The sequence below is a fragment of the Denticeps clupeoides genome, unplaced genomic scaffold (genome assembly GCF_900700375.1).
Source record: "Denticeps clupeoides unplaced genomic scaffold, fDenClu1.1, whole genome shotgun sequence".
NCBI classification, from domain to species: domain Eukaryota; kingdom Metazoa; phylum Chordata; class Actinopteri; order Clupeiformes; family Denticipitidae; genus Denticeps; species Denticeps clupeoides.
In genome coordinates this window covers 141877-167783 of record NW_021629694.1, presented here as the reverse complement: position 1 = coordinate 167783, position 25907 = coordinate 141877, and the positions used below count along the sequence as shown (strand labels likewise).

General features: G+C 43.8%; 1 protein-coding gene across 1 annotated transcript in view; it reads right to left on the bottom strand.

The window, feature by feature from the left end:
• Positions 1 to 11948: 11948 nt before the first annotated feature.
• The window catches only part of LOC114771755 (F-box/LRR-repeat protein 17-like), a gene marked incomplete at its 5' end in the record, with an annotated part of 113316 nt that continues 99357 nt past the window's right edge, over positions 11949 to 25907 (bottom strand). The window contains 2 exons of the mRNA XM_028965101.1: positions 11949 to 13651; positions 19839 to 19981. Of these exons, the coding sequence (XP_028820934.1) occupies positions 13514 to 13651; positions 19839 to 19981 (281 nt within the window). The remainder of the gene's footprint in view (positions 13652 to 19838; positions 19982 to 25907) is intronic.

Genomic DNA, 25907 nt, shown 5'->3' with positions numbered 1-25907 from the left:
GACAGGATAAAAACATGATGATCAGGAACTGTAAATACCCTTTTAGCCGTCTCATCATGACTCATGAATAATGCTGTAAGCGAAAGCGTGCTCTGATTGCGATGTATTATTTATGTTATGATGAATATCCATTATGGGTGCCGGCTTCGTTGTCACCGGTGCTAAACACTGATTGTGTGTGTGTCAAATGTCCGGATTACGCAGGACCCTAATTTGTGGCCGATGGCCGTGTTTTCCTGCACATGGAGCTGATTTAAGGCCCCATGCTGATCTCTGGCCAGGGTTCGAACTGGGACTGGCGTCTTTTCAGCTTATGTCTCAGAGGGACCCAGACAGACAAAACGAGGTATTCCTGAAACAGGTTTCTTTTCTCTTACTTGATCCCAATTTGGACAGCAGCACAGTTATGTTGTGAAGGACGTATAATCATGGGCGGAGCTAACTGGTAATGTGGCATGATGCCCCCTGAGTTATCCCACATATAGAGAGCATGTCTAGCGTTTTAACTGTCAATAAGAAATAGCTGCCTCTGACCATGAACATATCAATAATGTCACAATTGGAGCATGTAAATATCTCACACAATCATAAATGAAAAAAAACTGAGCACAGACGTGGGTTTTTTTTTAACCCCTCTCCACCGGAGTCGTTTTTTGACAGTAAAAGCTAGACAACAATATCATGACCACAGAAAAAAATGATGTTCTTCTGCTGTATAACAGATTGTAGTTTAATGACATGCAGTAGAAGTAATATGATCATATAAACACACAAACCGCTTTTTACGTCCTTGTGAGGACATCTCTGTAACGGATGTATTTTAAATACATTAGACAGGACCTTAATAAATCTAAGCCTAAATTTACCCCTAATCTTAAACATTTTTGCCCTTTTTCTTTTCTTATACATTTAGATATTTCTCCTTATAAGGACCAAAAAAAGTGCCCCAATTTTACAAAAGGTCACACTTTCTATCATTGTTGGTACATTTTGTTCCTCTTAAGGTTAAACACAAGAACACAGAGCTGCTCACCCTCACTCACACACGCACTTCATTTCACATCCTTGTGAGGACTAAAACAGAAAGAAATGTTTTGGGACTTTTTCATTGATATCAGAAAATTTCGTTTTTTCTATTAAGGTCCAGCACAATGTCCCCAATTTCACAAAATGTCATTCTTTCCATCTTTGTGGGGACATTAAGACAATAAAAATACAGGAACACAGAGCTGCTTTCTCTCTGTCTCTCTCTCTCTCACACACACACACAGTAAGATTATACCTCCACCCACATGCTCACACAAGATCAAACAGTCTTACTGAACAATAGGAAACATTCCAAAAGCTAATAAAATTATTTTCCATAAAAAGGCCGCTGGACCCGGTAATATTTGTGGAGATCGGGCGGTGAACGGGATCGGGGCAGCAAATCATCCGCAGGCAGATATCAGCCCTATTTCTTAGATCTGTGTGACTGAAACCATGCGAGATATGCACATGTTCTGAGACTCTATCTCCGAACTTAGACTTAGTCAAAACACCGGTCGTGGAAGACTGCTGAAGAAGAGCCAGGAGGCCAGAAGTTACGAGGAACCCACGCTGGAAACGTCCCGGGCCGCATCCTTCTTTATTATTCTTTTAATGAAAACGATATGGAGACGCCACTCGGCGGGGCGAGAAGAAACATCTCTCCTGCTAACAAATGGCTTTTGGCTCTCCTGGCTGGAATCTCCACCTGGATGCGTGCTGGTAATATTTCAGCACCGGCACCTGGTTCCTGGGATTCTGACCCAGCCTGTTGTCACATACCTGATGGCCGTCTGATGGCCATCCCTGATGCCAGCGAGTGGAGAATAAGGCCGGAGAAGTTTCACGCGTCTACTGAAAACTGAAGTCCTTCTGCCGAGGCTTGGCGGTGAGGCAGCGGTAAGAACTGTCAGCGCAGACGTCAGCGGTGTGAATTGTGGGGTTTTGCTAACGCTGGGATTGTTGTTCATGGACGTTCACTGACAGGGAGAAATCATTGGGATGTCTGGAACGTTGGGGTTGGACACAGGGCACTGAGGACACCTGAGACATGCACACACACAATTCACTTTCCCTTAGAGACTCTATTAGAGAAAGACATGAGTCAAGATGTTATACAAGCAGGCAGGCTGGAGAACTGGATCCAGGGATTCTACTGCAACTACTCAGTTCAAGCCTGTTTTCGCCTTTCTTTGAACTATGATGGAACTTGGCATGGCTGGCTGGACCACTGTGAGAGGTACCACAAGGTTCCCTGAAACAATCCAATCAGTCCAAACAGTGCTGAATGTAGTGGGGTCTTCAACTCCAGGTAATACAAATTCACCAGAATCTATTAATATCTAGACAAAAAATAATATATAGGAATACTTCCTTCTGTGGACCAAAGTAGCGAACTACTTCATTCCAACCCTGCTCAGAGGTATCTCCCATGTTTTCCTGGCCCTCAGGAAGGGTCTATGTTTGGTGGGTGGCCAATCAAGAAATGTTTCCATAAATCTGGGAGGCAGATACCAATGCCTGATGGTAGTCTGGGACTAAAGCAAGATTTAGAGTTTGGTTGCAAATTACTATTACTATTCTAAGGTGGTTTATATACTATAGTGGTTTAAAAACAGAGTGTATAGAGCGTAAAAACCATATGCTGATCTGCTACTTTTTGCCTATGGGAGCTTTGTTGACATGACCATGTCTTGTTCCTGCTTTAACCTTCCAGCTCGAGCTCAGCTGAAGGATGGAAGCAGGAAGCTGAACCGCAGTCTGACCAGCTCACCCACCAGGATGGACCAACGTCCGTCCGGACCTACAGTCCAGCACTGATGGACGACTCCCTGCAAAAATGTCCAAACGCTCATGGAGTGACTCTGGCACCTGTTACAGTAAAAGACCACAGGAATGAGAGGGATAACACCCGTCAGGAACGACACCTTCCCCGACACACCGATACAAATTCCACAGTAATTCATGCAATCAAAACACCGCATTTCAAAAGACTGTTCAGAGAAAAAAGGCAGTCCTCTCAAGTGGACGCTGACTGATGTTTTCTTCTCTGAGGCCTCAGACGGAATATCAAATTCATTAGCAAACAGAAGCCCAATGCATATGGAGATTGGACCAATAACCCCGACATTTCGCAACGTCTGACCGTTCTTTTTTTTTAATTCTCCCACCATCCCATCTTCTCCCTCTCTCCTCTCAAGGAGAAATTTCAATATCAAATAAAAGAAGGGAGATTGAGGCAGAGCAATTATGGATTCATTTGTAATATTCAGAGCAACTCGGGTGTAAAATTTCCCATCCACGTGGAAGGTGCGATTCAATCTTTTTGCCCATTGCTATTGGGTTTAAGAAATTATATATATCCTTAAATGGAGTAAAATGTATTATAACATAGTGGATTCCCACTCTGCCCAGTCGTAATGAGTTTCTATTAATGGGCGAGTGGCCCTTCATAAGGAGGATTTTCATGATTGTATTCCAACTTTGTGAAATAAGAAATTGTTGCAAAAAAGATCCATTAAAAAATACACTCTACAATAAACTCATCAAGACACCAACCTGTACATTCCTATTACAAGATGTAATGTCTCAAAGTGAAGTGATTGTCACATGTGATACACAGCAGCACAGCACACGTGTGAAATGTCCTCTGCATTCAACCCATCACCCTGAGTGAGCAGTGGGCAGCCATGACAGGTGCCCGGGGAGCAGTGTGTGGGACGGTGCTTTGCTCTGTGGCACCTCAGTGGCACCGTGGCGGATCGGGATTCGAACCGGCAACCTTCTGATTACAGGGCTGCTTCCTTAACCGCTAGGCCACCACTGCCCCTGGTGATGCAAAAGGTGATTGGGATGAGTTGGGAGTGCACACAAATTGTTCATAATTCTTGAACTTACGGACCAATACTCCATTGGCAAGTTTGATTTATAATAAAGTGAAGTGATGTCACATCTGATACACAGCAGCACAGCACACGGTGCACGCAGTGAAATTTGATAGTGGATGTATGTAGTCCTGAGGTGCTAATAACTAGCCAAGATGACAGAATATTAAAGAAGAATAGAATGTTTTTATTGTTAGTGCATGAGTTAGACAATGAAATTCTATTTTATTCACTGAAACAGTGTGATCAAGACAATCAGATGACAAAACCAAAAGGACAGTACGAGTACCACGAGGTAGACAATAAATACCAATAACAACACTTAAGAACCATCAAATACCTGTAAAAAACAGAAGGAAGTTGGGTGTCCTCGCTGACTCCTCCCATTTTTGACTTTATTTATGAAAACATAAATTAAAGTTCATCTTCTGAGTAACAGAAGTAATGACCCTCAAACAACAAGGGCTGGGTGGCTGGTTAGAAAACCAGACACAGCGGACACATCATGGTTCGTCATCATTCTGTAGACCACGCAGTGTTCATCTACGTCTTCTTCTCCAAATACAGAAAACCAGACACAGCGGACACATCATGGTTCGTCTTTGCCTTCATTCTGTAGACCACGCAGTGTTCGTCTACGTCTTCTTCTCCAAAATACAGAAAACCAGACACAGCGGACATCATGGTTCGTCTTTGTCTTCATTCTGTAGACCACGCAGTGTTCGTCTACGTCTTCTTCTCCAAAATACAGAAAACCAGACACAGCGGACATCATGGTCGTCTTCATTCTGTAGACCACGCAGTGTTCGTCTACGTCTTCTTCTCCAAAATACAGAAAACCAGACACAGCGGACACATCATGGTTCGTCTTTGCCTTCATTCTGTAGACCACGCAGTGTTCGTCTACGTCTTCTTCTCCAAAATACAGAAAACCAGACACAGCGGACATCATGGTTCGTCTTTGTCTTCATTCTGTAGACCACGCAGTGTTCATCTACGTCTTCTTCTCCAAAATACAGAAAACCAGACACAGCGGACACATCATGGTTCGTCTTTGTCTTCATTCTGTAGACCACGCAGTGTTCGTCTACGTCTTCTTCTCCAACAAACAGAAAGCCAGACACAGCGGACATCATGGTTCGTTCGTCTTCATTCTGTAGACCACGCAGTGTTCGTCTACGTCTTCTCTCCAAAATACAGAAAACCAGACACAGCGCATCATGGTTCGTCTTTGCTTCATTCTGTAGACCACGCAGTGTTCGTCTACGTCTTCTTCTCCAAAATACAGAAAACCAGACACAGCGGACATCATGGTTCTCTTTGTCTTCATTCTGTAGACCACGCAGTGTTCGTCTACGTCTTCTTCTCCAAATACAGAAAACCAGACACAGCGGACACATCATGGTTCTACACGTTCATTTCTGTAGACCACGCAGTGTTCGTCTACGTCTTCTTCTCCAAAATACAGAAAACCAGACACAGCGGACACATCATGGTTCGTCTTTGTCTTCATTCTGTAGACCACGCAGTGTTCGTCTACGTCTTCTTCTCCAAATACAGAAAACCAGACACAGCGGACACATCATGGTTCTACACGTTCATTTCTGTAGACCACGCAGTGTTCGTCTACGTCTTCTTCTCCAAAATACAGAAAACCAGACACAGCGGACACATCATGGTTCGTCTTTGTCTTCATTCTGTAGACCACGCAGTGTTCGTCTACGCTCTTCTCCAACATACAGAAAACCAGACAAGCGGACACATCATGGTTCTACACGTTCATTTCTGTAGACCACGCAGTGTTCGTCTGCATCTATTGGGACTCGCTTAATCCCTTTAAAGTCTTTTGTTTAGACACGGTGATCATGGTCGTACTGGACAATCGTCATGTTGTAGCTGCATTTACGTCCGTCACAGCGGAAACGTGGAGGTGTGGAAAAGGTCGTACGTTTCCTTTCCTCTTCGTTGCTTAGTTCCACTGTTACTTCCAGTCTCATGCAGACTTTTAACAGACTTCAGGCCTCCCAACAAACGGAACTCGTGCTCAACAACCTTTTCGGCACAAAAGAAATTTGCACAATTAAAAGTACTTTTTAAATATCACCCGCTGAAGAAATCTGCATATCACAATCAGTCGTTGCATTAAAAAATGGCACTTTGGAGAAAGCTACAATTTCCGACCAGTGGTTCCTGGAGATGCTAAATGTCAACACATTTCAGATGTTCCGTTTCCTTCTGTTGTCAATTAACCTTTGCATTCGGAGGACTTACCGCGGCTGACGGTAATTAATGCAATTAATGACGCCCAGGGGACTGAGGCGGTCGCCGGAAATGCGACTCAATCTCGCGGGCAACAATGATGTCAACGTTTCCTTACATTTCAACATTTCTCCAAAATCCCGGCCGATGGCTGCACGAAAACATCAATTATGGGAAGGAATGGCGCACGTGGAGAAATGACGATGTGGCTGCGTGTGATTTGCAACAGAAGCGAGGCCGTCGTGCGCGATCCAGAAACGGGCAGATCTGCATGGCAAATGCGGAATTTTCCGAATGTCACGGCTCCGCGACGTCGCTGGTTTCACATTTCTCTCTCCACCGACTGATCGATCGTGTATTTTAAGGATGAATGAAATGCACGAATGATTGAATTTGAGATAAATGTGTCGTACGCGTGTGCTGCTGATTCCACAAGGCAGGACAAACACACTCCCGCCGCGTTACTTTTCCACTCATTCGTCAAACGTGCAAATTCCTCGAGCAATTAGTGAAATGAGGCGGGCCGGCGTTCGGGTCCGTCGTCCTCTGAATGATGAACCGGGGCCAGTGAACCAGGAGTTACGCAAATACGCCGGGGGCCGGGCAGCTCCGCACCTCCACCTGCGGAGTCTGGCGGAACCCTCCCTCGTCTCCACGAGGCTCGGCCTCCATCCTCATTCTTCCTTAATAAATATGTAGGAATGTGCAGTCGGAAGCAGACTTTTAAGATAAAGTGAAACGGAGCTTTACTTCCATTAGTTACCAGACCGTTTGGGTCTTGGTTTTATCGATAAGCAAGACCTCCAAAGTCAAGGTCACCCTGTACGCTTTCCTGTACGTTTTCTAATTACTCCAACGTTCAGCCCAGCAGGTTGGTTGGTGGACCATTCCCGGTCCATGACGTTACCACGCGGTAGGTGAGGGTCCGTAAACCAGAGCTATGCTGCTTATCTTCGTGTGGCCGGAGGAGGAGTCAGGAGGTCGGTGCCGTGCGGGGGGGTTTCAACAAGCAGGAAACACGTAAGACCAGAGTCGCTTCACTCTCTTAAAACCGACTTTCTGGTTAATCCATGTACTGGGCTGGATGAATTCCGCCAAAAGGGAAAATATGAAACATTTTTTACTTCCTGCACACCCTTACATGTCTTATTTCACAGTTTGGACGTCTGATTTGTATATGCTCTTTCTGAGACATTTGTGAGGAAATATAAACCTAATATTAAAATACGGTAATTAAAGATCTGGGAAGGCTCGACCCCACCAACACATTCCTATAAATTTCACTGTGCCCTGCCTCTTCACGTCTTGTTAACACCAGAAGGAAAAATGCATTATTAACAGTTAACGTGAAGGTGATCGTGACACGCAGCAGGCGCGGCGCACGGTGACACAACGAAAGGTGTCCTCTGCATCATGGGCAGCCATGATCGGCTCAAGTGTGTGTCAGAAGTTCCCTCCTTGTGCTTGAACTGGTTCTTGCTGCTGCTTTTGGACCCATCAGCTAAAGATCCTTTTCGTTTTGAAGGGGAAGAATCCCGCAGCTCCTGGTTGTCCTGTAGCAGGAGACCCGCAGACCTGGCCAGCACGTGCCGACTCAGCATCCACGGGCTTTAACGTCACCGCGCAATTTCCAATTTCCTGTGCGCCGTCCGGTGGCCTATCAGCATTTGACAAGCATATTAAAATATAATGAATACATGAATATTTACAGGGTTAATTACTGCTTTATTGCTAACCAGCGGCTGGCCTGGCTCCTGGCACGCCGTGCATATACAGGAGCCAGCAGGCGCCTTCAGCCTTGATGAATACCACAAAGGTCTGGCGAGGTGCTGAAAGCTCAATAAAATATACCTAAATCAATGCTGCAAGCGCGCACACACACACACACACACACACACACATTTGTCAGGTCCTAATTGGAATCAGTCAAATGTGCGGCTGTGTGTTCGAACATGGAGAAAATGGAGGTGGAATTGATTGCTCTCAGCAAGCCAATAATCAATCAAGGGACTGGAGAGGAATTCAAGACGCATGTTAACCACACAGGATCCTCACGGAGCTCCAGCCACTACGGCCACATTGTTAAAAGCCTTCATCTTAGACCAGGACGTTAGCAGAAATGTACTGAAGTTGGGGCTTCCGTTGCACATCCTGCTGAGATCTGAAAATGAGATCTACTGAAAGTGGCCACCATTCCCTGCGGATATCATCCAACACGATCAGGGATTCGAAGTGATGGGTTCTTCAACTTTGGAACTTGGAATGTTTTCAGTTCTCCAGGAAGTTATGGATTTTGTTGGCTTACAGGTGTCTGCAGGAAGGTGAAGACTCCTACAGAAAGTTCTTCTGCGTGAAGACCTTTCTGTAGGAATCTGCATTCTCAGCACCCCTCACTGAACACTGTCACCAAGTGTGGTCCTTCCTTGGACCAAGTGGGATTGTAGGTCTGATCACCACACTGGATGAGCTTGAATTTTTATTCTTGAATGACTGACGGGTTTTGAAAAGCCATGTGGCATTTCTGACTCTATAATAGGCTGGTAGTGGGTAACACACTCGCCTATGAACCAGAAGAGCCGGGTTCAAATCCCACTTACTACCATTGCGTCCCTGAGCAAGACACTTAACCCTGAGTGTCTCCAGGGGGGACTGTCCCTGTCTACTGATTGTAAGTTTCTCTGGATAAGGGCGTCTGGTAAATGCCGTAAATGTAAAATGTAAATGTATAATGATGATGAATGTGACCAATTAAGCAAATATACAGTAGTTCAATCCGTCAAAGTCGTCATCATCGTCGTCGTCATCATCGCTCTTTTCACCTTCTCCCGGTCATCGTGGTGCGGTCTTCTGAAAACAGCTCATCAAACAAGACTTTAGAACTTTGATTTATTATTAATGTTATTTTTACATTTAGAAATATCACATTAATAAATGAATAAATATAATAACATGTAAATTAATCTTATAGTTTATATATAATGATAAAATCTTGTATTTCATCCTATGCTGCGCTTTAAAACGTTCCTTCGATTTCACTAAAATCTGGGCATTAAATTATTTCTAAAAGGAATTTTTTTTAATTTATTATTTTGATATCAGGAGACACATTTTTTTCTGTGCCTCACCATGTGTGGTAGGATATTGCATATGTTGTCAAAGTAAATTTTTTCTTTTTTTGGCAAAAAGACCCTTTTATAAACTTGGCTGGTTTGTGAATTCATTTTTTCCAGAAAACGAATTCTGCTCAAGTGCAGGACAGCACCAGCAAATGTGCATTTAATGATATTTCTGAGTAGAAGTTTCCTTCAGGCCAGCAGACGAGCTTCCCAGTTAAGTTCCCTGTTAACACTCGGCTGCCACCCCGCAACAGCAGTGCTTCAAGTGCTTCCCTCATGGACTTGATTTTTCCAGAAATCCCGTCCGCTTTCTCGTTCACTTCCCCTGTGAGGGAACTGGTGAACACCATCCACAAAAATCTCTCTCTGTGTCCATTAATACTTTTTTCTGGAATTGTTTGCAATTTGTACATGTTTTTGCAAAATTTGCATGTAAACATTCATGTACCTCATTTATCTGTAACAAGTTCGCTAAATTCATTGAAAAGATTCCATTAAAATGATGTTAAAAAATGTAAATCGTGTTCACATGAAATCATTTTCTGCAATAAAAACAGTCTTAGAAAGGAGGGACGTAGGTTAATATTATATCTTCGATAGTCAAAGGTCAAGGTCACCGTGACCGTGTGAACACCACTGACGTTTCACGAGGGACTTTCTTTTCCCACCCGTTTTGGTGGTGAAAGGTTATGGTTCTCTAATGGCTACCTGGAGGGTAGGGGGGTGGTTACGTGCTTGACCTGTTTTTCCACTTTTAACTGAAACACTGGCATTTTTTTTGGCATATGGCAGCAGAAGCGGCAGAATATGGCAGCCTCGCCTCTGGACTGCAGCATACTGCCAACCTGGCGAAGCGCTTCAGCCTCGCCTTCCACTGCTCCACGCATGCTGCTAACCTTGAATCTACAGCCGCTCTCCCCCCAGTAAAATGCAGAAGGGTTTTAGAGGCACCAAACGGGCCCGCCTCAGTCAGCAGCGCTCGCATAGGCTTCCAGCCAAACCGGGACGAGCGTGCCAGCGATGCCCAGGGACTAACATCACCCACACAGGTCAACTGCTTATACGATCGGAAAAAAAAAAAAAAAATCAACACACACACACACACACACACACACACAGAGAGAGAGAGCTTTTGATGTGCAAGACCAACATCAGAGCTTTAATTTCCACTCGTGCTGGAGATATTTACTCCCACACTCCTTTAATAAACAGAGGCTAATATTAGGGGCGGAGATGAATGAGCATATCTTGGGTTACAATGAACGGTGCATCGCGGCGACACCCCGACCAAGCAGGTCACACCAGAGTTCTGTTAAGTTGATTTGGTGATTTATCCTTCATGAGATACGTCGTGTAAAGCACAGTATCTAGAAAAGTGCTATTAAAACAAAAAATATCGAATTATTATCCATTTTCTAGTGTCTTTCAAACAAGCTGCACTTTGCGTTATTAAAGACTCGAGTGACGTACTATACTGGATGTGGTTTGTCAGTAAACACCAGTCTATAGATCTCTGTATGATTCGCCGCTTGTAAAGTAGTGTCAGAGTTTGGTAAAAGTGTTGTCCATAATGTCAATTTGTTTTATTAAATGTTAATTTTTTGAATGAAATATAAATTTGATTTGCAAATCTCGGCCACCGTTTATATGTTTTGATTATTGTGCAAGAAATGCGAAAATGGATGCTGAGGAGGTGAATCTGGGGTGCGCAAGACAGTGAGGGAAAGGAAACGTGAATGGTGCATGTTGAGATGTCTGTTATATGGGGGTTTAACACAATTTAGTGTAGGTGGGCGTTCATCTTCATTGTACGGTGCCAGAGAGTGAGAGCAGCCGCATTCTTGTTAGATCAATAAGTAATAAGTGCAGCTAGAATAAATTAAATAGAATAAAAGAGCATTTCTTTCTCCTGGTTCGGCAAAAACTCACCACATTATTCAAATGTGCACAGACACAGCTCTCTTGCCTTATTTCAAGAATGAGTGATATCTAAAAAATGTTCTTGGTCAAAATTATTCCACACCCCTGACTTTACCTTCATTTCTGGTGCAACCAAAAACTAAACCGGCAGAGGCCAGCCTCCTTTTCACCTCCTCAGCATCCATTTTCACATTTTTCTCGTGCTAATTAACATTAGCTGCCATAATCCTAAAAAAACATTGTAACATATATAGCAATATAAAAATTAATTATTAATAATCATTACAGCTGTTAATAAACAACACAACTAATGACACAGGTGCCTAATAAAAAGAGTCCGGGTCCGGTAACCAAACAGCAACCAGTCAGGGGTCCACCTTGTAGAGAGATTATTTACTGAAAAAAAACGGCATCACACAATGAGGAGAGACACTGGTCGCGTTAAACAGAAGCAGTAGTGTTTTTTATTCCCCTTCATGAAAAGTCCAGTCATCGTACAGATGTTCATACCAAACCAGGAACCAAAAGGTGATGAGAAGAGAAAGAGAAACGGGGGTGGAGGCCATTTCATTTCCAATGTTCTGAAAAAGCTGCGCCAACCTGCAGAGGAGACGGGGGTCCGCGTAGAAAAATACCCTGCCTGGTCACGATTTGACATCAAAGGCCCCACTTTGATGAGGAGGAGGTTTACGAGGAAGGTCTAAACTGTTCTACTACTGCACTTCAACATATAGATATATATTTATATATATATATATTTTAAATTTCGTACTGCCATTGTGTGTTCGTTTTTTTTTCTACACACTTTAATTGGTAACAAACTTCTAACAGATGAACGGTGGTAACACAAGTAACCAATACAGCAAGCTTCAGGTCTGGGTGAGTATCGGGTTACAGAAAATGACCACACAGTACAGAACCTCTGTTACAGACCAAAAATGACGTTTCAAAAACCACCGGCTACAGTTATTGTCATAAACAACATTGTCTCAGAAAAAGTGAAGGTAAAAGTAGAAGGCATTACAAAAAACCAACCCCTGTCCAAAAACGCCCGAAAGGCCCAGTGTTCGCCTCGCTGGACGATCTGGGGGTTGGGATCAGTGCTCGTGTCGTTCCAAGAGTCTCTCTGTCCTCCTCACGAATGACCGAAATGAAGAGAAAGAGGAGGGAGGACGAGAAAAAAAAAAACATGAGAATGACAGAGAGACTCTTCAACACTAAAGGTCTCAACCACGGTCCTGGAAGCCCACCAGTCCTCGAGTGGTCGTTGTCATTCTTCTGGCTATTCAGGCTCCAGGACGTGGGCCGAAGACCATGCTGTAAAACTTCTCAAAGCTCAAGTCTACCTGTAATGAGAGTGTATAGCCCTATTGCCCTCTAGTATCATAAAAAAAACGAAAAAAAAACACCATGGTCTTGGAAATCAAGCGACCGGGAGCTTCTCCAACCAGCTTCTAACATTAGGTGATAAGAAGTGAAATTCAACTGATCATGAAACAGCGGCCCATTCATAACACATTGTAGGCATATTCATAAATCATTCTGAATATGATATGCACGTCATACGCATACAATGTCAAAGGGATTTGCAGCGAATCCTGAACGCCTCGGATGTAGATGGAATAAAAAATCATGGATGTGACTCCTTACAACATCATATGCTTCCCAACAATAACAGCCTGTATTACACAGACAGGTTGCCATTCATAAAGTAAATGTTAAAGTATATTATAATACAGAAACTCAGCAGGTTGTGTGTAAACTGTCAGTTTTTTTGCTGTTACACTCGCTTTAGAACGTCAGTGAGGAGAACCCTCTGAGCCGCTGATCTCCACGACGGGGACACAATCTGCCTGAACGTGGTGGTGGTGTGTGTCTGTGCAGCTCCTGTGTGCTTGAGGAGCATAAGGTGTGTGTGTGTGTGTGTGTGTGTGTGTGTGTGTGTGTGTGTGTGTGACATAGGACTGAGTGAAGAGACTGAAGTCTCCTACAGTGAATGTATGTACACTCTTGACTATCGAACAAAATAATGCAAATTAACCATGAATGAGAGTCAAACAAGGATATACAGTATGAATGCATGGTCACTGAGTGTGTGTGTGTGTTTAATACATGAGAGAATATTTAATGTTGTACATGAACATAGACGAAAAAGTAAATTATATGTTTCTGTATGCATATGCCTACATTTCTAATTGCCTGTTGTGTGTGTTAGAGTCGTGTTTAGAATGTGTTTGTATGTTGGTGTGTGAATTTTTGTCTATTAGTGTGTGTGTGTGTGTGTGTGTGTGTGTGTCCCAGCCGTGGCTATGACCCTGTCGAGGTGTTGGGACTCCAGCCCATTTGATAAGCTCTCTCCAGCGTCCTCTTGCAGTCCTGCATCACCGTGCTGAACACGATGTGGGGATACTGTAGCACCAGTCTCTCCACAGTCTCCTCGTTCACCTGCACACAACACAGAAACCAATGAGTACAAAATTGTGATCTATTACCGATTTTGAATCAACATTCAACATAAAAAAAAATTTATTTATAAGGACCCTGGTAATAACTACATTATAACACTATAAAAGCTCCCTATACAAAGAGCTAAATTAAAATATATTAAGAAAATAAACCGAAATTACTACTACTACTACTACTACTAATAATAATAATCTTAACACACAGAATACCCACAGATAGTAGCCACAGAAAGAACAGTCACAAACAGAACAGAAAGAATCAGTCACAAAGAACAAACACAACAGATAAAAGTTATTCATATTAAAAAACCGGGTTGATCATACACATCCGAGAACAAGATTATTCATGCTTTAATTGCACCTATTGTCATCTCCCTGGAGAACAGTTATATCGTCTTGCTCTGTTTCTTTTTGTTTCTGATCATCTTCACAACTTTTTTCCATCCGTCGCCACGTTGAACGCCGCAAGGGAGCTTGTGTACATCCAGGATTAATTGCAATCAAGACGAACGTTCACACATCAAAAACAGAGGTGTCAATGTAACGAGCAGCCATTACCGTAATTAATGCAAACGCGGAGCTGTGAGCAGCGATGAACACAAAGGCATGAGAGGCGCGGCGCGTCCAATCAGAGCGCTCAATTAACCCGTAATTAGAGCGAGCACCAACAATATAACCACCAAACACAATGTTGATTTTTCACGGCGGAGCGTGGGGAGAAGCAGGAGGTCATGGTGCTGATCAGGTGGGCGCGGAGCGTGAAGACAAGCTGGTGACCAGTAATCACTTCTAGTTACTTTTACTTTCAGCATTAGAACAGTAACTAGTTACCATGGAAAGTTACTTGTTGAAATGTGGCTGGTGTGGCACCGCCTCCTCCTTCGTTAGCGGAGCCCGAGTTTGTTCTGCTATGAACTTCCACGCTCTTCACCATTAGTTTTAATGAAGCGTGAGACAATGAGAAAAGCTTCATCAGATGTGAATTCCTCATTTGTCCAACGTGGATGAAGACTTAATTCCAGGACGTAATAAACAATCTTACCTTTAATTCCAACAAAGGAAAAGTCCAAGTCCATTGCCATGTCATGTGTGCTTGTGTAAAGCCCCGCCCAACTCTGACTCTAGTTTGCTTTTCTGTGTTGTCGGTAACAGTATCAGTAACAGCGTCGTAACGATGAAACAGTAATTGTCAGCTTGGGCGTGGCCATAGTAATTTTAACAATATGGTAAATATCTGAGCTCTGAATTAAAAGAACCACAATACCATAGAGGTATAAAGGTGCCATACAAAATGAGACAGCACTGACGTTTGTTGTTTGCGATGAAAATTGTTGAAATAAAGTTATTCTTTTCACAAAGGTAAATATTATACTATACAAATAAACATATGTAATGTGTGATATATTGCCAGGAAAGAGTGATGAAGGATATTATGATTGGCACTAGACTTGCCGCATTTGGCCTATAATCAGCAGAGCAAGGCTGTTGGCACGGCAAGGCTGTACCAAGACCAATTATTAAAAGCATCTGAAACATTAAGATGGTTGAGCATAAAAATATAAGAATGAGTCGCTTTACCATTATAAACCACTCATATACAGTTAATGTACAGATGACAGTTCATCATAACTAATTACTTTTCCAGACCCACAATGCATGTTGTCTTCAAATTCTAAAATGAATATGTCTCCTGAACAGTATTAAATATAAATGTTTAACTATTAATTGTGATTAATCACAATTAGCTAAACGCTAAATGTGCTAATAATGACTAAATAATCATTAATAATCGATTAACTTGTATTAAAATCTTGAAGCTCCCAGCAATGTGTGTGTGTGGAACAAAAAGAGGAGACACACACCTGTTTGCCATTTTGGGCCAAGACGCAGCATATTTTTGACCGTAGTGGAGGGAAGCCAGGCGGGCAGAAGAAGAGTGTGTGTGTGTGTGTGTGTGTGTGTGTGTGTACCGTACAGCAACGTGATGTGCAAATGCTGGCCAAGTCCGCAGGAGAGCCATACGAGCGCCTATCAGTGCAGATTGATGTTTTTAATCTCCGAGATCTGAAATTACAGAGCCAGACCTCTGGGACTATTCTTATTACAGGGGATGCTCATTTTATCTTCAAAAGGCCCCCGGACCCCGGATCACAGGCGTCCTTAACGCTGCCTGACAGGCGTCGTGTTGCTGCTTCCTGGACAATAAAAAAGCCGCTGAAGCCCACGACAGGCGCGCTGCTCCACTTCCCAAGCGTGGGACAGCAGACATTTTACAAGCCATTACCAGTCAAGCCGCTGATATATATATATATATATATATGTGTGTGTGTGTGTGTGTGTGTGTGTATATATGGATGACCTCTGCAAACCTTTTTTTTTTTAATTCATTAAAGTCATAAAGTCATTAAAGTCGCCCTTATTCAGAGCGACTTACAATCAGTAGTTATATATACAAATAATATGCGCACACACACACACACACCATTTGTGTGTTTTATGTGGGTTTATGTGAGTGTGGATGTATTTATATGTGCATGTGTATGAATGTGTGTGTGTGTTTGGGTGGAGCTAGAGCAACTCCAGCGAATAGGAAGTGTCACCCTGCAAAGCAACTCATTTAGTATTTTAAACCTCCGATTAATGAACATCCGCTTTATGTTCGTGGGACTTTTTGCGTTTGACCCACCACGACCCCCCGCGCAGCACAGTAGACGTGGACAGAAACCCACACCGCCTTCTGTAAATTAGGCCAATTGGCCGTCGTATTTATTTACTGAGCACTAAAATCGGGCCGTAACTCGTACCGCGGTCGGGGTGAGACTATTTAGGCGATTGCTTTGCAGTGAGCATGGTGGGTAAATACAGATTGAATCCCTGCTCTAAATCAGTGGGAAACCCACGTTTTATTAACCCCCTAAATGCATCAAATAGTGTCTCTTCACAACAGAAAAAAATGATTCGTAATACATTTTACATTCTTCACATGGACCTAATCTCACAGGACATCCATCCATCCTGCTCCTTGGGGATTTATTTTTTTGTCAGCGCACTCCGGTCCTACCCATGGCCCTTTAGTGATGGACAGCGTGATTTTGTTTTTTTTCGGTTCAGAAAGACTAGCTTGCAGGGAGGGGCTTTTGCCCATTGCTGCTTACAGTTTAACAGTCTCTGGAGCTCGCGGTGGACATCACGTCTTCTTCTGCGGACATCCCTCGAGCACCAGACCCTGTTTAATGACTATATGTTCATACATGAAATAGATAGATAGATAAATAGATGTCACGTGTTCCCTAACTGTTGATGTTCATTACAAGCCGGCCAGTCCCATTGTGGCGTATAACTCAACTGAATTAAATCATGCAAGTGCAGGCTGGTAGCTCCGCCCACCACATAACACAGCTTGTCTTAGAGCTGCATTTCACATCTGCCACAAACCGCAGTAAAATGTAAACTGTCTATCAAAACCGCTTTTGAACAGACCTGCCATGGCACGTTTCATTCTCTTTATGTGCAAAGCATGCATCGAAAACCGTACTGTGGGATACCTGTACCATCGCACCCCCCTAGTTAATATCAGATCACTGCTGATTCAGGACACTCACTCACTTTCCAGAATCGCTGTCCTGTTACGCAGGCTCACGGCTGCCGGAGCCCAATGGGAGATGGGTGGGGACTGGGGACCCTCCCAGACAAATGACTTTGCCAATTCACTTAGTGTAAATTGGAGCTGTAAATCGGGTTTGCCCTCAGTTTCTATCGTTTTAGTCGGGTCAAGCTTGCGGGGTGAATGACTAGTCAGCATAAAACTGCGGTCTATAGTACCTATCCTTTCCATATGATTGCTGCATTTAAATTTGATTGGTAAAAGGGTTTCGGTTATCGTAAATTTGTCTTATAAAATAAGATTTTTTTCAAATGAAATTTAATTAGCAATTCTAGTCCACCATCGTCAGACAACGCATTTTAATTAGCACAAAAATGAATGGTGAGGAGGTGAAATGAAGTCTAACCTCTGGAGGATCTCTTCCACCCTTCCAGGCCCAATCACAGTTCTGGTGTCCATACCCTTGGATGGTGGGAGGAAAGGTCTGAGACAGGACTCAAACTCAGAACCTAATAGGCCATGCCGCTAATCGCATTGCGTGGCGCTTACTAAAGGGCCCGGCATCTACAAACCGAGTCATGAAATGTTTAAATAAATAAGCGGAATTTCTTGGTAAAAATTATGCTTTTTCGTTTGACATGTTAAACCACTTGAAGACGTGGTTCCGCTTTAGATGAACGCTGCAATCGAACTGAACTGCCCATCGCTCGGACCGCTACCAGACGTGTTTTTTGGGGGGTTCATGCTCACGGGGAGTACGTGAGAGTCGCTGGGCTGATGTGGAGCTTTCAGAAGGTCAGGTGCTGCATTTTATCAGGTCAATTAGCTCAAGTTGTTCAAGCGTCAAACAAGAGAAGACTGTGTTCTGTGATGTAAACAGAGCCGATAGAGTTTGGCAGTGTGTGTGAGAGAGAGAGAGAAGAGAGAGAGAGAGAGAGAAAGCATATGTGTGTCATGCTCTGTACACACGAGAGCCAGTTTCTATTTTTCAGCATTTCAGGATTGTAAGCGTTTAGCAAAACGTTGAAATTGAGGATGGTCACCACAGACTAAAGCTTCACACGCCTGTTCCGGTCTTGGCGCGACGGTAATGTATCCCCTCACGGTACTAAGGCAGGAGTTTGAACGGTCATTAGAAAAGGTATTTAAAGGTATGGAGCAGAGAATGAGTTGATGCTACACTCTGGCTGCTCTGCATTGATGGACTGGGAGCCGAGATCAGCAGAGTGAAGACATCTAGAGTAGCTTGCACTCTTCTTATATTTCCGAGAGTAATAACTCCACAGTATTTATTATAAATATGTAACCATTCTTTGGAACAAGTATCGAAACATGATAAAAAAAAAATTTCAGACTGTAGAGCAATATAGTCTTTTTTTCAAAAAGAAATAAACAGGCGTACATAAATAAAACTCTCAGGTGCGAAGTCTCGACAGCGCTCAGTGACAGAATCTGGCCGTTTGTTGTAGGTCAGTTAAAGCTGAGGTGGCTCTGGTCACCAAGTCCAATCCAATTCAATCACTTCCCTCAGTTTTGCTGTTTCTTTAAAAAAAAAATCGAGACCAATGGCCAACCAGATGGTTCAAATCCCCAACTGAGGTCCCCTTGAGCAAGGGTGATGTGTTAAATGCAGAGGACGCGTCTCGCTGTGCGTCACGATGACAAAAGCAATCACTTTCTCTCATGCCCTCTGTGGTTTTTCTGGCGGGTTTGAGATGCTTGAGGAGATGCTGTAATTGTTACGAGGCGATTACGAGGCTGGCTCGCAGCTATCAAAGCGCCTCCCCACCGCTGCTTCCAATTTACCTGTGTGAGGAGAGTTAGGGAGGAGCGTTGTCACCGATCCGTTAGCGTCGACGCCAAGGAAAACGACTCCACCCAGATTAACGGCTGAGCCCATCACCGGCACAAGCCAGCGCTCAACAGCACGCACGATGCACCCCCAAACACGACAGTCGCAGCTTTCTTCATACAAACGCACACTCAGCCCAGTTACACCAAGCAGGTGCTACATCCGACAGCTATTTACTCGAACCGTGGCAGCAGCCCTGTGTGGGTGTGTGTATGAGAACGCAGCCCTGTGTGTGTGTGGGTGTGTGTATGAGAACGCAGCCCTGTGTGTGTGTGTGTGTGTATGAGAATGCAGCCCTGTGTGTGTGTGTGTGTGTGTGTGTGGTGTGTGTATGAGAATGCAGCCTGTGTGTGGTGTGTGTGTGTGTGTGTGTGTGTATGAGAATGCAGCCCTGTGTGTGTGTGTGTGTGTGTGTGTATGAGAATGCAGCCCTGTGTGTGTGTGTGTGTGTGTGTGTGTGTGTGTGTATGAGAATGCAGCCCTGTGTGGGTGTGTGTGTGTATGAGAATGCAGCCGTGTGTGTGTGTGTGTGTGTGTGTGTGTGTGTGTGTGTGTGTGTGTGTGTGTGTGTGTGAGTGTGTGAGTGTGTGTGTATGAGTATGCAGCCGTGTGTGTGGGGGTGTGTGTATGAGAATGCAGCCCTGTGTGTGTGTGTGTGTGTGTGTGTGTGAGTGTTTGTGTGTGTGTGTGGGTGTGTGTGTGTGCGCTCACCTTGTCACAGCGCATCAGGCCCAGGTAGCGCAGGGACTTGCTGTTCTGGGCGATCTGAGTGGCTCCCTGGTCAGTGATGTCCTTACACCAGCCAGCGTCCACCGTCTCTATACTGCTGCTGTACTGACCGATGGCAATCAGAGCTGAGGAGAGGGAACACACACACACACACACACACACACACACACACACACACACGTTACTCAAGAGACTCAGAATGTGTTAAATAACAGATGAAGAAAGAGCGATGAAACAAAGTGGTCTTTTAATAATCGATTATAATTTTTGCCTACTAATTTACTAATAGATTAGTTGTTTAGTTTATGATGTAAACAAGGGTTGCTGCGGTTTTATTTCCGGTAAAAGTCTTTCTATATTGGCACAAATGTACGTCTCTAGCAATTTATTCAAAAATGTATTTTTCTTCAGTTGTCCCAAAAACCTAAAATGTAGATCTCTTTTTCAGGTAATTTTCTTTGTTTCTTCAATTTAAACCAGCTAATTGGTTAAATAAAATAAAAAAAAAAACTATTTTAAAAATAATTTGAAATAAGTTTCAGAATTTTTTTTTTTTGTCAGCAGCCTCCTTTTCCCCAACCCTGATTGCAAAAATGGAGACGAATAGGAGAGGGCATAAATAACTCCCACTAAACAGAACCACGAGTGTCCCCTTCACAGCAGGAACACAAGCTCACACAACTCACAACCTTCTCTCCAGAACAGTTCAGAGTTCCAGGCGGGAAGAGTCCAGAGGTTTCAGAAAACACCCACTTTGCTCATGGCAAAGCTTTATTCTATTTCGCAATTTCGCAAATCCAACCAAACCAAAAGACAGAAGACGTCCATGCCAGTTGTAGAAAATGATGACTGAAAGCAGCGCAGGTACGGGATTAAATCACAGAAATGGCTTTTCCATGAAATGTCAGGGGTTGCATCATGCTGGCAGTAAATAAAGAAAATGCATTAAGTCTGTGTGTGTTTTATCTCTGGGTAAGAATACTCTGGCAGAACAGGTGCAGTCTGGGATATCCGGAACTCACATGGTCTATACTTCCCAATTTAAACAAGGTCATCTTATTAACGTGTTATTACTTTATAGACTCACACGTTCTGTTTTCTTATCCACTTCCTTGTAAAGAAACTGTTTCCAAAGGTCACATCTGATAAACCATCAGAAGTTTCATGAAATCCAATTAATGCTGCAAATGTGTACTGATGAAGTGACGTCATCTGTCCAACCGGATAGGAGACTCAGGAAACGGAACTACTGCGTAAAAATAACAATAATTAAAAAATTTGTAAACCATATTTGGGGCGGTGGTGGCCTAGCGGTTAAGGAAGCGGCCCCGTAATCAGAAGGTTGCCGGTTCGAATCCCGATCCGCCAAGGTGCCACTGAGGAAAGCACCGTCCCCACACACTGCTCCCCGGGCGCCTGTCATGGCTGCCCACTGCTCACTCAGGGCGATGGGTTAAATGCGAGGACAAATTTCACTGTGTGCACCGTGGTGCTTTGCTGCTGTGTATCACATGTGACAATCACTTCACTTTTTTTTTTTACTTTATATTTAGTTTCGTTTTTAGATCAGATAGATTAGATGATAGATATGTTATAGTTATCATCACATGACCAGCATCTATGTTGCGTCTAGTCTCATTTCAGTCACGTCAAAAAGGTTGGTTGACTAAGTTTGTTGTCCCAGAACAACCCTGTAAGAGGGTCATTTACTGTATGTAAAAAAAAAAAAAAGTTGCCTCCCCATGCTGAAACTGAAATGTGTTACGTAGAAAGTGACAAAATGCTCAGCAGCAGTGTTGTGTGGGGCGGGGTCACGCTCTGGTCACGCAGGAACACGGGGCCGATTAGATTAGCATCCCTCTATTAAGTAAAGCAGGCAGAACTCGGATTAGGGCGTAATAAAGCACAGCGACGCACTGGACATCGATAAGGAAAGAAAGCCGACGGTCTCCGCGCATTGATCCCCGGCCTCCCGTCTAAAATGAATCTACTGTCAGTAATCTCCGATGGCCACTGGACGCCACTTCATCACGGCCCCAGCGGAGTCGCCCTGGGCAACGCTGGTGCAGTACAGACAGTGGGAACGACAGTACCGCGGGACAACGCCGCAAGTTCAGCACTAGAAGCCATCACGCTACACTTCTAGCAAACTAGTGCAGCCATGTTTGTGTCGGAAGATGGGTCACACACCTGCCTATGATCCAGATGACCTCAAGTCACAGGGTCAAACCCCACTTAACGAGACACATTAAAAAATAAAAAATGTAGTGGTGGCCTAGCGGGTAAGGAAGCGAACCCGTAATCGGAAGGTTAAGGGGTTGGACCTACACAAACACATATGCACCTCTTATTCATATGGCAGCTCACCACACTAGTGATGATGTGTCACAGTACAGTCTTATTATTTTAATATTTTGCTGCGATTATACAACAGTTTATCCTACAATATGTATTTCTGCCAGTTTACTCAGAAACTCTAGTGTGGCAAAAGTTCATTTCTGATCCAGATGTTCCACTGAAAAGCAAAGAGCAGAATGATACGTAAATAGAGTGACATTATCATACTGTCACTTCCAGGAATCCAGGAAGCCTAGATACCAGTAACTGTGGCGTAAATATATAACATATATAATCAAATATATTTATGAAACATAACTTTTCACTATATATAACATAACTTTTTTAAAAACATAACTTTTCTCTTGTTGTACTAGAGTTAAGCTTGGTAACCAAAAATAAATCTTTTGTTTGGGACATTTATTATGTAGTTAATTTGCTCTAGTATGTCTGAGGACATTTGGTCCCCTTGAAGACAGACATACACCATGTGGTGGTGGGCACGACATGAAGGACCTCTGAACGTTCCGGAACTTCCTGTCTTCCTCTTCTGATCTCTGCGCTTTCTGATCATGGACAGATGTCACATCTCCTGTCTTTATCATTGACACACACACACACACACACACACACCACACACACACACACACACACACACACACACACACAGATGTTCCTGTTTTTCCAGAAACAGCAAAAATGTCATCATTTTTATCTCATCCAAGAGCGTGTGTGTGCGTGTATGATGCATAGCTATAAAAAGTGATTTCATAATCTAAAATAAATAGTTACTGTGTCCCAGATGGTCCACAAAGTCTACTTATCCTTGATCAACACAATTAACACCAGTGAATGAGACAAGAAACTGAATATAGAAAATTATAGCAGGAGTGAGGGACTAAAAGGAAAAAAAAAAGAATGTGGTGCATGACAATTTTTTTTCAAGCGTAATATGCAGCAATTTATTCCTTTCGTCTGCATCCCACCATCTTCCTCAGCCCCACATACTGAGCTACGGACAGGGCCCGGGGCTGTGGATCATTAGCGTTAGCAGCGTCCAGCTCAGAGGAGCTCCAGCTGGGCTGGATGTTCAGCAGATGCGTGGCCTGTCGGCTCTGCTCAGAGGGGTAAAAACGCAGTAAATGCACCCATTATCAGCGCAGAGCGACCGGGGTGGGGTGGGGGTGGAATGCATGTTAAAGCTCATCCTGCTTTATTTCTGAACTGTGCGCGCGCATGTAATTACAGCGTGAGACTGTTTATATGTGGTGCAGTGTGTTCATGTGCATAAATAATGTGTGCTATTGCTTCTATAATTTATTAAGCAAAGTTTCCCACAAGTCTCCATAAATGCTTCATTTCTGCAAACAGCCGAATAATACTTTAATAATACTCAGTATGTGTAGTCTTCGTGTTCTCGTTTTGCATGTTTGCATATGTCTAAAAAAGACGGAATGCTTTCGTTCATTTATATATTTTCATAAGCCCATTCCAGGCCTCATGATAATGTTTACGCTTAAATGCATTATAATGCATTTATATAAATATGTTGAGCCATAACCATGAATGCACATGGAAAACTAATCACGGCAGTAAAATACATGTTTCAGTAGTTCGAGTGAAATGTTAATCTATCTGGCAACCCTTTTGGACACAGTTCTCCTTCCTTGAACTTGGATTTAACTGCGACAAAAAGCAGATCTTCACCACAAAATATCAAAATAAAAACACGTTCCTACCAAACTCGGATTTGGCTCCACCCCTAACACGCATACAACAGTCAGAAGTGAAATACTGAAATTAAGTACTTTAGTACAGTGCAAAGTTTAAAACAATAGGAGCCGGTGGGCGGTGTGTGATCGGCACGCAAAAACCTCAGCCGAAAGCCCCTCTGAGCTGCGGACCCATTTAGGGATTTAGGTTAATCCATCACACGGCCGCCCGCGCATCTTAAAAGCTATTACACGCCGTAGCGGCAGGACCGGGAGGACACAGAGTGCTGCGTCTCTCCTTTTATGCACAGCAGCGTTTACCTGGGCCGACGCCACCACAGCTTCAAGGCCGTGTTGATCAGGAGACGAGAAATAGTGATTGCGCTCTATAAATTTACCAATAAATGATAGCCACAGCCTTTACAGGTTTATTTTAACATGACATATTCACATTCTGGCAAATAAACTGTGACGGACAGTGTAGGACCTAGATTACCGTTACCATTACCGTTGTGCTTTTGACATGTTGCTATAAGGGGGCAGCGATGGCCTAGCGGTTAAGGAAGCGGCCCAGTAACCAGAGGCTTGCCGGTTCGAATCCTGATCCGCCAAGGTGCCACTGAGCAAAGCACCGTCCCCCCACACACTGCTCCCCAGGCGCCTGTCATGGCTGCCCACTGCTCACCAAGGGTGATGGGTTAAATGCAGAGGACACGTTTCGTTGTGTCACCGTGTGCTGTGCTGAAGACAATCACTTCACTTTCACAAAATTTTATAACCAACAGTAATCTCTTTATGAACTGCATTAACTGATTGATAAGTACATTTTGTTCAAATTTGCAGCCCTAAAAATGATTCAATAACCACCATTTAATGTAGCAAAAAATTCTGTTAGTTGTTTTCTGTTAACCAACAGAGCAACAATAAAATTCAATTAATCTAATAGTAATCATTACTAAAGCAATAGTGAATGGTGTAGATGATTAATATTAATTCTGATGAGTTCTGTCTGGTTAAAGAATGGTCCATGCAACACTGACTGTGCTAATGCTAATGCCACCGAACCGCGCCGTGCCGCCATAAATTTAAGACCCCTTGTCTTGTCATGCAGGCGCCCTGTTTGGGCCCTGGCTTGTAAACGCAGGCTGGGTTCCTGACCCGCCATGTTCGTGAGGAACTGCGAGGAACCATGTGCTCCGCCCCCTCCTTTCCAACAGCTTGTAAAAGCTCCTGGGTTCGGTGCGGGCCCCTCCGCTAATTAAAGGGACGTTTTAGGAGATTCACTCCTGCCGGTGCGTAAAAGTGCACGGTGGCCATCGCTGTCGGGAAGACGTGCCGCTCGGGTTTATGGAGAAATTCCTGCTGAGGCGTTTAAAACGCCGGTTTTATAGAAGACTTCCAGGCCACGGAACGCCAGCCCAGGCCATAAATCAAACACACACTTTTATTGGGCTGGATAGAAAACACGCCAGACCCGTAACGCCTGCTTTTCGTTTCATCCCTGCCGTCCTGTCCCGAGCTCTCTGACATGCCTGTTGGTAACCGCTGGCAGGAGTATCACAGGGCCAAACTTGTCTGGCCTGCGGGCACAAGTGAGGATACAGAGATACAGAACAGACATGCACTCGCTGCGAGAGGTCACCGTGTGACCCAGGCGGCCCCGCCCACACTGACCTTGTTCGCTCAGGCCGACTCTCGGCGTCCACGCCATAAACCGAAAACCTCCAAAACCAGGGTAGGACAGGGGATGAAAGCATCTCCTTATTGTGCATAATTACAGAGGAGACAGAGTATAATATACATATACTCAGGGATGCAACATTTCATATCCTTTATATGGTAGGGTGGTAGTAGTCTAATGTAGTCAAGTGTAGTGAGTGTAGTCAAACACTCAACTATGAAACCCCACTTACTACCACTGTGTCCCTGAGCAAGACAAGTCCCTGAGTGTCTCCAGGGAACCCTGTCCCTGTTAGTACTGATTGTAAGTCGCACTGGATAG